Source organism: Patella vulgata, chromosome 4, assembly GCF_932274485.2.
Source record: "Patella vulgata chromosome 4, xgPatVulg1.2, whole genome shotgun sequence".
Lineage (NCBI taxonomy): Eukaryota > Metazoa > Mollusca > Gastropoda > Patellidae > Patella > Patella vulgata.
This window is the reverse complement of record NC_065882.2, coordinates 1,911,879-1,929,568: the sequence shown is the minus strand read 5'-3', so window position 1 is coordinate 1,929,568 and position 17,690 is coordinate 1,911,879. Positions and strand designations below refer to the sequence as shown.

The 17,690-nt window shown below is 35.7% G+C and overlaps 1 protein-coding gene across 1 annotated transcript; it reads right to left on the bottom strand.

Annotated features, from left to right (window-relative positions):
* Positions 1-2,385: 2,385 nt before the first annotated feature.
* Positions 2,386-17,049, bottom strand: LOC126817352 (stabilizer of axonemal microtubules 1). The gene is made up of 5 exons (XM_050544239.1): positions 16,893-17,049; positions 14,954-15,130; positions 9,068-9,180; positions 6,777-6,863; positions 2,386-5,840 (listed from the first exon to the last, which is right to left on the bottom strand). The coding sequence occupies exons 1-5, from the start codon at positions 16,928-16,930 to the stop codon at positions 4,843-4,845; spliced, it is 1,413 nt and encodes a 470-aa protein (XP_050400196.1). The 5' UTR covers positions 16,931-17,049; the 3' UTR covers positions 2,386-4,842.
* Between the last annotated feature and the right edge of the window lie 641 nt (positions 17,050-17,690).

Below are 17,690 nucleotides of genomic sequence, written 5' to 3'. Positions count from 1 at the left end.
TTGCCTTTACATTATCTAGTGTTTAACTATTATAGTGGGAACTGTCAACTCGTTATCGAATCTCCCATAATGTATATTTAATTAATTTTGAACTTAAATATTTTGAATTCGTCATCTAACGAAGCAGACATTCTGTTGTGCCCCCTCCCCATGATGCCCTAAGCCCTAAGCAGGTGCTTATTTAGCTTAAAGGTTAATCCAGTCTTGATTGGAGTGTCAGGTCTAAATATTAAGGTCAACTGCAGATGTGGTCAAAGGTCACGAGATGTAAACAGGGCTGTCGCTAACCCTAGCCCTAACCCTAGCACTAACCCACAACCTTGTCAACAAGCATGTGCCCTAGCACTGTTTACAACTCGCGACCTTGACGAAATCTGCAGTTGGCTCTAATTTCTAGACTTTACCAGCCCTGAGTAGATGCCCAATATTGACGAATTTTCAGTTGATCGTATGTTTGTACGGCCTAATACGGAACGGAACTATTGTCGGGCGGATAATTAATTTTGACGATTAAGCCTTTAGAAGTTTGTAGTTTGCAAGAGATTCAAATTGCTTCAAATGACGTCCTAGAACTTTTCTATACAGTCGACAAATCAAAAAATATTTTATTTTTGGTAAACGAAATACAACCATTAGCCCACGGTTTTAATTCAGAAAGAGTTAGCTCCCTTTATTTGATGTTAACCTAAAACCGTTCTTCAACTCAGCAACTATACCAGTATTGAACGTTTGAAGGATTCATACCAGGCTTCTTTTGCGTATTGAACTTACAAGTAAACTGAAATTTAGATCTTAAAATGCGATTGATTATGAGTTTATGTAGACGGGTTCTTAAAATAGATTCATATGGGGTAGGTTTTAATAAACAGACCCTTCCACACTGTTGATTTCTTTTTATGGCCACCGTTAATGCTTGTGATAATAAAATTAATGTAATTCACAGTTCAGTTCAGTGTAATACGTTTTACGGGGATGTAAAACCAGGAGCATTGCGATATCACAATGGGGCAACTGATGCAAAACCCAAGTCTTAACCCACTTTAATATAGGTGTCTCTTTGATGTTTGAAAAGTAAATTATCAACTACAAATTATAGTACATGTATAAGTTCTCCTATATTCACATACGTGAACATCGAAAAGGTGAACGTCAGAAAGAGAGAGAGAGAGAGAGAGAGAGAGAGAGAGTTTAACGTCCACTCGACAGGTCATTTCGGGACTAACATATGGTTCACTTTTATTTCAATAACTCGCTTGCGCGTAGGCGTCCTTAGCAGTGGGAGGAAACCGGAGGACCCGGAGAAAATCCACGAGGTTGGCCAGGCGACCCTACTCCTTGCCACGTACAACCAGGGAATCGAAACCACGCAAGTTAACTCGATGACCGACCGTATGATACAACGCGCACGCGCTAATCATTCGGCGATCCAACCCCCAACGTCAGGAAGACAAGGGGGAAATCGGATATAGCCAACACAACTTTGTCATTCCTGCTGTATGCAAACAATCAAGAAGACATGCGCACTGAGAGAAATTCCGCAAGGGGTTTGGAAGGCGACACATGATGATGAACACACATGGGCCTTAAATTGACTCCTGAGTTTCAGCGAATGGTCAGATGGCGTTATTATTATTTCCATATACCGTTTAGTAAAAATGAGATTGGCTGCACAACATTATACGCAGGGCAGTATCCCATGAGAGAAATTTTATCCGGGTCATACGAGCGGCTTTTGACCCCATGACGTCAGACATTTGATTAACCAATCAGCGTTTATGTTTCTAATGGAATACCCACAGTTCTGTGCATCGCACGCCAAGAGCTCGCTGCAACAGATCGTTTCATTGGCTAATCCCTCACATCACCCAGACGCGGGTTGTATAACAACTCTTCCAGATCCTAGTGTAGTAAGTAAAGCGAAATTTTGAACTATAAAAAACGAAACGAAATATGATCTGCGTGTTAATCAGAATGCATCATAGTATACTTACTGACGACGGTAGACCCCCTATTGGTATAAAGATAGTTACTCTTTGAATGACTACAGATAAATAGAAACGTTCTGTCAAAATGGCTGCCGAAATTAAATCAACCGCCATAATTCTTTTCATCAGGGTAATTTGCACAGGGACTAAAATTAACTTTTCTGTGAAGAGTTCTGCATTTGGCGTGGCTGGCACGGTTCCGAGACAGGTTCTTTTACAGTAATGTAAAAAGGTCAATTTCTTAAATTTATCGTGACCTGGTACCGTGCCGTTCGGCACGATTATCGCGGCCAGGTGTAAACGGGGCTTTAGGCTATTTAATTTCTGACCACGGTGGCTCTCCTTTTGGTAGGATATATTAAAGATAGTTACTCCTTGAATGAATGAGAAATAGAATAGATGATTTTAGAATATAGAATTTATTTCTACTAAAGATGAATAAGTTACAGTTGAATGACAGGACAGGGATATATAAATAATAGACTATTTACAATAACAAATATACATATAGAGACGGAAAAGGGCGATGTGGCTTGTATTTGCATATTTTTATTATTAAACGTTTATTTTCATATACCCGAAGTTTCGAACTTCAGATCTAATTCCAAAACAATATACTCAAATTTTCCTAATTTAAAATTTAATTCCAAACCTTACTTGGAACATGTATAACAACCACTGATCAATGTGGTTTTCATTTCTCTTTCTAGAATAAATATAAAAAAATAATTTATTAAAAAATTATAGAAAACAAAACTACAAATATTAAATTCTTTAAGAATATGTTAGCACTTTGTGTTATAAGCTTGTATAACAGAAATTTATTCAAAAAATATTAGCCACAAATAAATAAGCTTACAGAACCTTTCTTAATCTTAATGTTGTTTCAATATATTACTTAATGTCTCGCTCTCGACCATTAAACCACACTTAATTAACAAGAGGCTGCTTAAATGCAGTGCTTCGAGCATGCAGAAAGAGAAAGTCAAATTGGTGTGACTCGATATCTTATAGTAAAAATAAACATTTATAGTTTTTGTCATTAATTGCGAAAACTATTTTCAATTTTTTGCCAACACAAAATCTAGTTAAAACCCGACAAGTAACAAACATAAATTCTTTGAAGACTTCAATGTAACAAACAAATAATTTGGTGGAGAACCATGATTAATATTGTAGGCATATAACAAAACAGATAGAAAATCATATTATCAAAGCTGAAAAATTTAATAATCAGGGGACTTTAATGTTTTTGTCTTCCACAAAATTCATATTCCCTTCACAAAATTCATATTTTCTTAAGCAAAATTAATTTTTTTAAGACAGGCCCTAGAGAATCTAGGTTATTTGTAAATATTTTCTTGGAACGAATCTATATATACTATGTAGCTTATTTATAAATAATGTTCTAATTCATCCGAGATATTGTCTTCATCTCTTCGACACTAGACATCCCAGGTTATTTGTTAATAATAATGTCTAATTCATCAGAACGATGCTAGAAAACCCAGGTTATTTGTTAATAATATTGTCCTAATTCATCAGAAAGACGCTAGAAAACCCAGGTTATTTGTTAATAATATTGTCCTAATTCATCAGAAATGTACGAAATATGAATTATGACCCATATCTAAAACTTGTAGAAAATATTCTGAATTAAATCTGATACTGTTGAAATAATGCTTCTGTTTATTGATGAAAGAGTTATCCTAATGGCAAGGTAGGTAAATAACAAATGCTTAGCCTTTCATTAAATAATGCTGATTGTGCAAAATATAATTTATCAAAATTATCCAAGTCATGTGAAGTAAATATCTAATGCTTAGCTTTTCATTAAATAATGCTGATTGTGCAAAATATAATTTATCAAAATTATCCAAGTCATGTGAAGTAAATATCTAATGCTTAGCTTTTCATTAAATAATGCTGATTGTGCAAAATATAATATCAAAATGATCTAAGACATGTGAAAATAATATATATTCTTAAATATAAAAAAAAAATACAGAATTTAAATATTATATTAAAAGAGAAATTATTGGAAATTTGTCAGTTGCCCGCTTTAAAAAAATCGGCAGCCTATATTGAGGTGGATCCACCAACCCATTGAAAAATGTTCTTTAAGAAAAACATTGACAGGCCACTGACAAATTTTCAGCTTTAGCTATATATCACAGATTTTGTTCAAAAATAATAAAATTTCAATAAGATCACTAAACCCATTGCTCAGGGGGTTCGCTTTGGCTTTTTGGTTCCTCTTGGCACCATTTTCTATACATAACATTAATAATAGTATTTTGTAAAATATATATATATATGTACAAAATTCAGAGGCGTGATAAAATAAGCTGAATATCACTATAGCCCAGATGATTCTTAATTTAAACTAAATGCTATAACAGGTGGTTGGGGTGGGGGTAGGAGGGGGATTTTAGTTTTTCTTGAGAAAATCTGTGGCTCTATTGAACAATTACCTGATATTTTGAATCTTGTGGCAGGCATGTGTTAATAATCAAAAACACAGGGAATAAAAAGATAATCTTTGATAAATGAAAGGACTGGCATCAGTGGGCTTGTTCCGGACAGAGTCTGACAGGTGCTCTATTTCCAGGCTTTCTAATGTATAAAAGTATATTAGAACTTGAACCCTGACCTTTGACAACAATGGGAAATGAACGTACAGGTCTTGATGATCGATTTTGAGAGATTGGTTTTGTGTGAATTTGGCCCCTTCCCACCTGTATTTACCTGCACAGTTATTAAGGGATCAAGTGATATTCACTTATTTTATGGGTATATCAATGAGATTAAATAAAATATCTGATATAAACATCACAGATACATTCACATTGGAAACTTACGCCACGGGTACCGCTACTAAATTATTAGTTGCGGGACCCGTTCCGTTTATTGGCATAACCGTTTCATAGACGGGACAATAAACTTTGTGACCCCGGCCATCAACGTGATCGAATTTAAATGTGGATCGGCCAGTTTCAATAATGGTGACAGGACAGGGATCTATTTTCTTAGGTGTGTAGTCCATTCTGTACATGGTACCGTCCTCAAACGTGGCGTCGCTCTGGAACGCGGTGTTATCTGGTTTGCAGCTTTTCATGGGATTGACTGGATGTTTAATGTAATGTGCTTTATACGTTGGTAAGCCTTCGAATGGCGCCGTGTTGGGATTGTAATCGGGTTTCATGGTTGGACGACTCCTCTGGCCCATGTCCCACTGTTTGAAGTCCATACTATAGTTGGTAGTACCATCAAAGGTTCCTGGACGAAGACCTGTGGCTGAACACGGTCTCTTCGTCATATGTTTCTGAAGAGGATGAGCTTTATACGCTAACAGATGTGTGGTGTTCATGTCCATATCCCCTTCTGGACGTTTGTAGGTATCGGGATCGTGGAAATGGGGTCGCTCCGTTGCCCATTTTCGGTAATCGTTCTTGAATGTGGTCATATCTTCTAGTGGAGCATCCGACTGGAAGGCCATATTGGCTGGTTTACAACTCTGGGTCTTCTCGCCAGGAGGACCAGTGTAATCTCGTCTGAACGTAGACAGACCATCGAAGGGTATACCAGAAGGTTTGTATTTAGCTTGTTCTTTAGCTTTGCGTGCTTCAAGAGGGTGTTTGACATAGTAATCTCTGTAACCTGTCTTACCATCGAAGGGTATATCCGAGGCTTTTACAGCTTCTTGAGGTTTCATGCTCTGACGAGGAGGTTGATTGTACTTCTGGTAATCGCGAGCGAATGTGGTTTCACCCTCAAACTCTTGTGTTGGTGGCTGCCAGCACGCTTGATTACCATAAGGAGCTTGACGAATGATTGGCCATTTTCTGAAATCAGCTGTAAATATACAAACATATATCATCTTAGATTCACAAAAACTGACAAGGAGAGAGAGAGAGAGAGAGAGAGGGAGAGAGGTGGAGAGAGGGACAGAGAGAGAGAGAGAGAGAGAGAGAGAGAGTAACTTCCGCTTGACACAAACTAGATCATTTTAGGACTAGCACATGGTTCAATTTTATTTCAGTAATTTGCCTGCGCGTAGGGGTCTTTAGCTGTGGGAGGAAACAAGAGAACCCAGAGAAAACCCACGAGGTTGGACAGGTGACCCTACTCCTTGTCACATACAGACCATATGATGTTGGACCCACGCTTTAACCATTCGGCCACCTAAACCCCCTGATTATTTAAAGAAGAATTTTGGAACATGAAGGGTTTTATATCCTGGATTGGTTTGTTTCTACATTCATTGATACTTAACACTAGGGGAGGATGGTGGGGGACGACAGAGGGATTAGGCTTACATGGAAAGGTGTCAATATCTGTTTGGGACTGTGGTAGACGAGATATTGAAGTTATGGACACTCGACTTTCCTTGCATGAATTGAGAAAAAATATGATTTTTCAAATGTGGTGTTCTCTTATCAGGGGTAAGAACCTTTAGACTGATAAACCAAGAGTGCCTAGTCCTTTGGATAGTTCATACCAATTATAGATAGAGAGATGAGGTTTAACGTCAACTCAACACTAACCAGGTCATTTCGGGACTAACAAATATGTTTCAATTTATTTCAACAATTCGCTTACGCGTAGGGGTCGTTAGCAGTGGGAGGAAACCGGAGGACCTGGAGAAAACCAACGAGTTTGGACAGGTGACCCTACTGCTTGTCACAACGTGGAATTGATACAACGCGCACGCGCTAACCATTCGGTGATGCAACACACGCCAAATTTCAAATGAAAATTTCTTATCTCAAATTTTATGGATACACTTACATTGATAGGTTGGTTCTCCTTCAAATCGGGCAGGAAGCTGACGTAGGCCTTCATGTTTAATTGGAATAGCTTTAGCTCCACCTTTCTCTGTAGAATAAAAACAACAAAATTATGTCAATGTTTTATCAGATTAAAAATCTTGAATACAAATTAAGCAACATCCTTGGGTTCCAAAAGCTACTGATACGTCAAAGGTTTATGGGATATGCTCCATTTGGAGAGGAGATATATGCTAGTTTGGACAGTCATTCCTACCCCTAACTCTTGAAGTGTCTCAATGTGTGGTCATTTTTAACCTCCTCTGCTATCAGCCTTAAAATACTCTTATCTCCTTATACCCCTTTAAAGGGCACTAGGTAAGATTAGATAAAGAGCTGACATTTCTCGCTATAATAGTTATAAAATAGATAATGAAAATAAAATATGCTGAAAATTTCAGCCAAATTGCTTCACTTTGAAGCCAGATATATGCAGCAAACTTATCAAATGATCACAATTATATTTTAACAGGGAAATAATTAATCTGCTAAACTGGGTGTGCCTTGTATTAATCAATGCTTTTAAAAATACAAAAAATCTTTTTATCAATATTTTTTTCTGTCTCAACTTTAATTATATATTTGATGTTGACTTATACTTTAATTATTTTTTTTAAAATTTAATGTTTTATATCAGATTGTAATGTGATATATACAAACTGATTATAATATAGTAAGTTTAAAAGGGCGTATATAATTTTAAATTAGACAAATATACTGGTAGGTCTAAAAAGCACATAATATGAGTGATTGAGTGTATATAAAGAAATTTATATCCATTTTTTAAAAAATCTTCTGTAATTTCTAATCAATTAATTTCAGTAAAATACCATAACAGTCCAAATTGTGACTGCTTAGAATCTACACATTTTTTTTTTTATTATTTTGTCGTTTGTGAAACAACTAGCTATTTTTAATCATTTGCTCATTGTCTTATGCCTTTTTATGGGATGTTTTTCTTGGTTCATTACAAATGGTTCTCAAAACCATAGAGTACACAATGATCTGTAATGATTTTAAAATAATTATTATGTCTTAATTAAATATTTAATATTTCGGATCCCATATTTTCACAGTAACATGAATATTGACTGAAATTGATCAATAATGAATTCTAATTGGTGTTTTTAATTTTGAATATTATTATGGATAATATGAGTTAGAAGTTTATCTCCTTTAACAAACATATTGGTATTCTTTTAATACCCTATATCATCACATTATCCCATTCAACAGACAACATAAAAAACAGGGGTTATAGAATCAATAATATTGTCGAACACAAAGACTTAAAGGGAACCGCCTATACAATCATAATACAATCAGTGTGCCGTAACCAAGGAGCTGTCTTTCTTTACCCAAATAGTCTCCCCTTTATAAAGGAATTATAAGGACCTGTAGACATGATATATAACACCTCGTGTCAACATATATATACCGAGAGATCCTCAAAACAAACAACGTCCTGTCTTAGTAATTTATTACTTAAAATCTTCTACCAGTTGTATTGATTAATAGTTTAGTAGTGAGATCTAGGGTTTAAAGTCCACTCAAAACAAAATAGGTCATTTTGGGACTAATATGGTATAAATTAAAAATTCGCTTAGAGAAATCTTTCCCTTGGAGGAAACCGATGGGCTATGGAGAAAACAAACAAGGTTAGATGATCCTAACCACATAACTTTAACTCATTGAAAGAGAGAGAGAGAGAGAGAGAGAGAGAGAGAGAGAGAGAGAGAGAGAGAGATTCCCTTGATTGGTATTTAAAACTTATTTATTATTTCATTAACACTTAGAATGGTTATAGACTATAAATTAACACCTTTGACTGTTCAAGTATTCTTTAGCAACATGTATTTATTTTATTATCTACTATCATGAACCCAACATATATCAGTTCGTTTTTCAATTGTTCAAATTTTACTAGAGTCACCTACAAGTGTTAGATAAGAAATTTTAATTGGTCTCTTTTCATATTGTTTATTAACTGCTTGCAACACAAACTATCATATGGTTCAATTTTATTTCACTAATTCAATTGCACATAGGGGTCTTTAGCAATGGGAGGAAACCGGGGTATCCGGAGAAAACCCACTAGGTTGGACAGGCGACCCTAATCTGTCCCTTTTCTATGCATGCCAGTATAACTGAACTGGACTCGTCAATATTAACAAATTGTTACCTATAGACAGGATCGGAGAATTAATTTTCAGTACCTGAGGATCAGAATATTTTGTAATTTCGAGTACGTACCTGTGTATTCTTTCTTGTATGATGTCAACATATCAAATTCACCATGTGGTTTTTTATACGCATCGGGTTGATGTACCGGTGGTCGACCAACAGGATGTGGTATAAAATCAACTCTGTAATAACAAATATAAGCTTTATCAACTCTATAATAACAAATATAATCAACTCTATAATAACAAATATAATCAATTGAACTATATAATAACAAATATAATCAACTCTATAATAACAAATATAGCCTCTAATCAACTCTATAATAACAAATATAGACCCTAATCAACTCTATAACAAATAATATCAACTCTATCATAACAAATATAGGCCCTAATCAACTCTATAATAAAGATAATCAACCCTATAACAAATATAATGAAGTCTATAATACAAATATAATCAACTCTAATATCGTGGTTGCAGTATTTTGTTTTCAGATACGGTAATCAAGTCTATATTCATATACTGGTGCACTAGAAGAGCAATTACAAGTTAAGCGACTCTAGTGTCTAGGTAATCTAGATGAGGTGTATGGATACAACATCTGAGACTGGTTTGTATATTGAGTCTTTTTTAAAAATATTAAATTCATATTTCAGGTACATTGATATATGGTAGACCTTGATTTCTTCTTAATTTTAGTAGGTTCATATCAGGGTTCTTAATTATACTGTGAAATAAACCGCTCAACATTGGGTCACTAAGTGACTAAGTGATCGAAATGACGCCAGTAAAAAATATTTATTTACCATATTGTTAAAAAGGAATTATGGGAGATTAGATAAAGAGTTGACAGTTCTCGCTATAATAGTTAAAAAATAGATAACGTAAATAGAATATGCTGAAAATTTCAGTCAAATTGATCAACTCTGAACCGAAATTTGCTTTTGAATTGGTGGCTAGACTCGATCATCATTACTAAAGTCGGTAGGATAAAAAACAAAGTCTCAATTATCCATTTCTATGTTTAATTCTTTTTCAAAAAATGTATTCCAATCCGCTAAATATCACAGGCTAGCGATGACATTGAGAGTTGAATATGGTCTGGTTAAGTTAATTAATGTCCAATTAATAATTAAGATAAGAGAGAGAGAAATGGGGTTTAAAACGTCCACTCGACACAAACTAGGTTATTTCGGGACTAACATATGGTTTAATTTTATTTCAATAATTCGCTTGCGCGTAGGGGTCTTTAGCAGTGGGAGGAAACCGGAGGACCCGGAGAAAACCCACGAGGTTGGACAGACGACCCTACTCCTTGTCACGTATAACAGGGGATTCGAAACCACGCCAGTTGACTCAATGACAGGCTTTATGATACAGCACGCAAGTGCTAACCATTCGGCCATCCAACCCCCCAATAATTTAGATAACATTTCAGGCCTAAAGAAAGACCTGCAATAGGCAGATTTACCTCTTGCATAATGTATGTTTAAACTTGTCTTCTGTCTGAGAAATACTATAGTTAATCTCATTAACACTTGGTTAAATTGATAATCTTTGATCGGATCAAGGGTGTAGAATTCAGATCGCGGGTGAAACTCGTATATTGATTAGGACCCATATAAAAGAGGCTTATAAACAGAATGTCAATTTTAAATAAATAAATATATACGGGTCACTGACTATATTGTTGATATATCTACTATATATAGATATTTAATTATATATATTTATTGATCAAGATTATCATATAACTTTATTATTGATACAAGATATCATGTGTTGTATAACACTAAGGTATAAATTATATAGTAGTCATTTCTTCATGTATTGTATAACAATATATAAGGTCCATGCTTGTTTATAATAGCAAAATGAAATAAAATGGGGTTTAACATCCTACTGGGCTAATGAAGATGGGCATACACCATACAATGTGCCTTGAGGAAATTTTGCCTGGACAGTGACACTACTGTCAAGGGTTCTTTTCTGTCATGTTAAAGTGTACATGGGACCTCAGTTTTTTGTACCATCCAAATGACTAGACACTGTGTACAGAATCTACACATTGACACAAGTGTTAAAGAACCCTTTGCAGTTGCAATTTGATGAAATGTCACTGTCAGGCAAAATCTCTCTCATATATATATATATCCCGGTTGGTGTAGACTAGTAGATGTTGAAACTCATTTCATCTTATAACATGTCAGCATGGCTGAATGATTAATACGTGTGCGTTGGAGTCAAGTGGTGGGGTTTCGATTCCCCACTATGTGACAAGGAGTAGGATCGTCTGTCCAACCTCACAGGTTTTGTTCGGGTCCTCTGGCTTCCTCCCACTGCTAAATACCCCCTACGCACAAGCGAATTATCGAAATAAAATTAAATTATGTTAGTCCCGAATTGACCTGGTTTTTGTCAAGTGGACCTTAAACTCGCTCTCCTCTCATTATTCCATGTAATGTCAATGGATACTATAGATTTTTATTTTGAGTTGTGCCTGTTGCCCTTAGCAATAATAGTTACCATAATTCCAAACTACAACTATACTTAATGTTACCTAAGTGCAGTTGAAGAACTACTTTAATCAAAAATATTCCTTGTTGCTATGACAACAGTCATTAATATTTTATTAACCAATCAAAAGATATTATTAGCACTTCCTGGTGGCCTGCAGTCAAAGATAAAGTGAGACATGCACTGATAACCAGATTAACTTCTAATTAAAGGTATCATGATTTAATTAGCGAGATAGAGATCAGCGAGAGAGAGAGAGAGAGAGAGAGATCAGAGGGAGGATTTAACGGCCACTACACAAACTAAGTCATTTTGGGACTAACATATGGTTCAATTTTTATTTCAATAATTCACTTGTGCATAGGGGTCTTTTTTAGCAGTGAGAAATGAAATAAAATGGGGTTTAACGTCCTACTGTTCTGCTCCTATATACTGGGCTAATGAAGACGGGCATACGCCATACAGTGTGCTATGAGGGAAATTTTGCTCGGACAGCGGCACTTTCGCCTACTGTTACATCGAATTCCAACTGCCAGGGGATCTTTTACGTGCATTCCAATATATACACGGGACCTTGGTTTTTCGTATCATCTGAAGGACTAGACAGCTGTCCTTGACAGGCCCTCCATCATACAAGCAGGGGATCGAAACCATGTCAGTTGACCAACATAGAGTGGCAGTGTGAAATCAAAAGAAACCAACTGATGTAAACTATAAAAGGCCAGAACATTAGAATTGGTTTTTAACATATATTTAACCTTTTTCAATTCAAACATTTTTTCATCTGAAAGTGAGAGCCTTAACCAGAATGTGGACACTGTCAAAGACGGTGAAGCACATTTTGTTTGCGTGCAAGTATCTTGGAGAGAGAGAGAAATGGGGTTTAACATGAATTCGACACAAACTAGGTCATTTCGGGACTAACATATGGTTCAATTTAATTTTCATAATTCGCTTGCGCGTAGGGGTGGGAAGAAACCCGAGGTTGGACAGGCGACCCTACTCCTTGTCTTGTACAACCTAGAATCGAAACCACAGCAGTTGCAGTTGTCGGACATTACACCATTTATTTGTTCAACCGCAGTTATATTGTATCATCCTTCAACTTTTAAAATAAGACAAAATTTCATTATAAGTTTTAATTGCATACATGTAACCCATTTTCTTTCATTTTAATTGTTTATATTCATTAAGTATTTGATATTTATTTTTAATTTTATATATTATATGTGATATTTGCTTTTATTTATGGATATAAATATATTTCTGTGATTTCTTTTATTATGTCTCGAATAATTTCACCAATGTTTAACGCAATGTTTGAAGCTGATCACGTGCCATAAAACCTCATTTCATTCCAAACCTCTTTCCTAGTTGTCTAGGATAACACCTGTGCGACTATCAATGTATAGGCTACAGGAGAAAAACGCAATGTCATTCTCTATGATCAGAATAGAGAACAGACAAAAGAGCTTCAGCCTGGGAAAATTCACCTCCGACAAATGTAATCATAGTTTATAAAACGATAAATGTATATTACTAGTTAGTGTCATAAAGACATCACATAAGAGAGAGTGAATTAGAAATGGGGTTTAATGTCTACACGACACAAACTAGGTTAGTTTGGGACTAACATAGGCCTGTGCTACATTTCTATTTCAATAATTCACTTGCACGTAGGTAGGAGTCTTAAGCAGAGGGAAGAAACCAGGGGATTCAGAGAAAACCAACGAGGTTGGACAAGGCGACCCTACTCCTTGTTACGTACAACTGGTGAATCGAAACCACGCCAGTTGAATCAATGACAGACCTTATGATTAAAAGCACATGTGCTAAACCATTCAGCCGCGCGATTCCCCCCCCCACCCCCACAAAACCATACCAATCTGTTTCAGAGGTAATGTTGTTGTTGTTTATTACAGATTTAACACCCAATACATTAGATATGATATTATTCACAGGTTGAAAATTGGTAAAAATACAAAATAAAAATGTCCTTGTATATCAAAAAGTCCCTTTAAAACACACTTATAAAATCACTGTCGTTTGAAGAGAGGGCGGTTCATCTATGAATCATTATTTTGGATATTGACACAAGGATAATCCACATTTTGAAGACTAGAAGGCTTTCTCAACACTTTCAACGTGTATAAAATGTCGAATAAAATTTTATAAACAAAACTGAATTCTCTGTGTGATATTTTCTTCTCGAACAGCCCAGACACAATTCATTACACTATATAATACAGGGACATAACTCTATGAATAGGGACTATTAAACCGGCAATAGAGAACCAAGTAGTACCACTCACGTTGCGAGACATCAAGTAATTATATCAGTATTCATTTTGAAAGAAATAAATCCAGTGTATACCCCACGTATTGTAAATAAAATATCAAATATTGTAAACTGATCAATCAAACTAAGAATTCACGTAAAATATTATTGTTTATATCGCGTGTGTCAATTTAATCGAGGTGCAGCGATTGAACAAAAAATACACGATAAAAAGCGGACGAAATTGTTTTTTAACGAAGATTTCTAACGTAACAATTAAAATGAGTGGGGCTTTGGAAATAAAGATATATATATTTGTTATGAATTAAAATAATATCTTGTTATTTAGATGTTTTTTTGAAACTGAAAAACTGCTAATCAATTTTTAAATTTGCTAATCAAATTTGGTAAAATTGGACTTTTTGATTAGCAGTGTATTAGCGTCAATCATTAGCTTAATGGCGCGAGTATTGTTTACACATAACGTCACTGGTCTGGGCAGAATGGTGCCTTTTACGCGTTTTACACTAAATAGGAAACAATTTTTACCTGCATATTATTCAAACGTCTTTATTTTTCTAATACATAAAAAAATGTTTTAGAATTTAATTTGTCGGAGGAAAGAAGTTAATATTTGGGGAATCATTAAGTCGCATCGATGTCATTCTTATCAGTGATTGTGGCGGCCACGCGAATATTCACTGCTGATTAGTGTGCTCCTATACATCACAAAAGACAATTTTAATTTTTCATATTATATACTATTCTTTCAATCTTATTAAAACACAGATCCTATTTCGTTTCTCTTTTTTATAGTTCAAAATTCCATTTTACTTGTCTTTACTACACTAGGACCTGGAAGAGTTGTTATCATTGACGTGTTCTGAATGGTGCAAGGGATTAGATTAGCCAATGAAACGGTCTGTTACGGCGAGCTTTAGGCGTGTTTTGCACGAAATTGTGGGTAATCCACTGGTAACATCAATGCTGATTGGCTAATGAGATGTCTGACGTCATAGGGTCAAAAGCCGCTCGTATGACCTCTGACGCGACCTATCACTACAACAGGTCAGATCTTCATGTAGTGTAGGCCATCAAAAGTATAAAAAAAAAAAAAACGAAATATAGATTGCTATTCTTCTACTTATTCCTACCTATGAGTGGTTTTATCATCCATTGGTCCTTCTCCTTTAACTGCAACATTTGCTGGTTTGAAACTTTCTCTTGGTTGCATAGGATGTTGACGATATGTCGTGTTGTATTCTGTTAATAAACATTCTCGATCACCTCGACCGATTGGAGCATTTGGTCGGTGAGGACATCTGTGCCGACTGAAAAATAAAAATATAAAATTTAATTACATGTATCTTACATGTTACATGTTAGAATTACATGTTATTGCTCAACTTTTGATCATGAGAGAGAGAGAGAGAGAGAGAGAGAGAGAGAGAGAGAGAGAGAGAGAGAGAATGGGGTTTAACTCCACCCCACACAAACTAGGTCATTTTGGGACTAACACATGGTTCAATTTTATTTCAATAATTCGTTTACGCGGTTGGACAGGTGACCTTAGTCCTTGTCACGTACAATCAGGGAATCGAAACCATGCCAGTTGTCTCAATGACAGAGCTTATGATACAAAGCTCAAGCATTTGGCCATCCAACCAACTCCCTTTTGCTTGTACTAATCCTATGTGTATTGATTGGAATTTCTGGTACTTTAATGCAGAATGTTTATCTATTAATACTATGATATAACTGATACTACAGAAACATTATTTTCATTGCCCCTCTAGCTCTGAAATAGGGTTTAACATCCACTCAACACAAACTAGGTCACTCATTGCCCCTCTAGCTCTGAATGTAAGTTTCGTTACACTCACCCTTTACTAAATTTTGGTAACCAGGGGAAAAAATCGAAATCTTTGAAAAAAATTAAAATTTAAAAGGGAGGCAAAGCAATAAATAAATGACTGAAGATTCTAATTTTTTCAAAGGTCCCAATTTTTTCCCTGGTTACCTAAATTTCATTTTGTCTTTGTATACCCGACATTCTTAAATTTGTACGTTGCCCTATATTTAGACTTCAATGGCGGCACCCAAACTACCCGACAGGAGGAGACATATTTTTTAACTGCGGGTTGTATCACACATTGACAGTGAGATAAGCAAGGTCTTATTTTCTCACTAAGTAAAATGTATTTTTACGTTGTACAGGGACTGACACACAACCATTTAACAGTCATTTACTGATGAGTGAAAATGTTTCGACAAGAGGTCAACAGGCCCCTTCCTGAACAAAGAAATGAAATGGGGTTTAACGTCCTACTTTTCTGCTCGGAACTGGGCTAATGAAGAAGGGCATGCGCCATATAGTGTGCTATGAGGGATATTTTGCCCGGACAACGGCACTACGGCCTTCTCTTATATAGAATTCCAACTGTCAAGGGATTTTAAAAATACATGCACACCAATGTGTACACGGGACCTTGGTTTTTCGTCACATCCGAACGACTAGACAGCTGTCCTTGTCAGGCCGTCCGTCCTTCATCACTGACAAGGGGAACCCACTTAGCCACCCTGACCCCCTCCTGAACATAGTGGGAGAGTTTAACAAAACTTTCTAATTCTACTACTTTATAGGCCCTTCCGTATACCGGTTCAATTCTCTGAACTTTTAAAGAATGTTATTATAAAGTCAGTGATTTTGTCATTAACATTCAAATTGAAATCAGTACCTATTCTCGATGTGTTTGCACATCACAATTCCACAGCTGATGGGACCCGGGCAGGAAACGGAATTAATTAATTAAAAACAAAACGTCATTTGTTTGGTCTTCTTGGGACAATAGGAAAAAAAGTCGATTATTTATGGCGAATGGACAGTCAAATGTTTGCTTTGAATTCACACACAGCTGAATTACTTGAGATTCTAGATTTATATAATATTCACGATTATACGAATCGATGTTCAGAAAATAAAAATGTCACCAAACTGTGACTGTTGTGCCGTGATTGTCTCACGTCTTTCCAATCGTCACAACTCTGCTGACCTGAAAATCTTAGAAATTCTGTTAATTAATGTCAACTTACCCACATGTGCATATCTCACATATACACTTAAGCTTCATTCTGTCTTTTTAATTGGATTTAAATGTGTGAGAAACAACGATATACAAGAAAAACTAACTCGACTTATTAAATTTAACAGAGATAGCACATCAACACGACGGGTTGCTAAGCAAGCAAATCTTAGCGTGTTGATCCAATATGGCGGATGATCATAGCAACAAAACAGGGTTAAATAATTCTGTGATAACATCGATTTTTTCGTAAATACATATATTAATCTTTTATTTTTCAATAATTTGGATATAAAACATATAATATTAAGACGATATTATCTCTTCGTTTTTGGTAGCAATTGATATTCTTATAGAAGGGGAGTGGTCTCTGCATTACACCCCTATAAAATAATAGATTCGCCCATTGTTAAAGTAGGTATCTTACAAAAATAAGAACGAGTTCAACTAGTTAACAACTGAAACGAAATAACGCGTATTAAAGGATACAATGTCGCTGAAAAGAAATTGAAGATGACAACTAAAAAGATCATCTCAACCATTCCATATCACACCCTATTTCCCTGTTTTCTGTTCTTTCTATAATAGGCCAACGAATGAAATGTGTTATAAAAATAACGCCCGAGCTTTCTGCACCAACCTGACATGTTATTGGCCCAACGCTACGGCACATCTAGGCAGTGCGCTATACTATAGATAACTTCTGTCCGAACCGCGGCGTTTACGTCATGTCTTAAAACTCTCAATGGCTTTTCGTTCCATCCTAAAGACTAGACACCGTACCTTGCCACCAGACCGCAGGTGTGAT

Bases quoted from the DNA above. Each gene is read 5' to 3' on its own strand.
- LOC126817352 (XM_050544239.1), bottom strand. From the start codon at position 16,930: ATGAAGCTTAAGTGTATATGTGAGATATGCACATGTGG. The intron at 9,181-14,953 runs GTAGGAATAAGT...TTGTTATTACAG, and splicing joins GATGATAAAACCACTCATAG to AGTTGATTTTATACCACATC. The intron at 5,841-6,776 runs GTAAGTGTATCC...GTATATTTACAG, and splicing joins AGGAGAACCAACCTATCAAT to CTGATTTCAGAAAATGGCCA.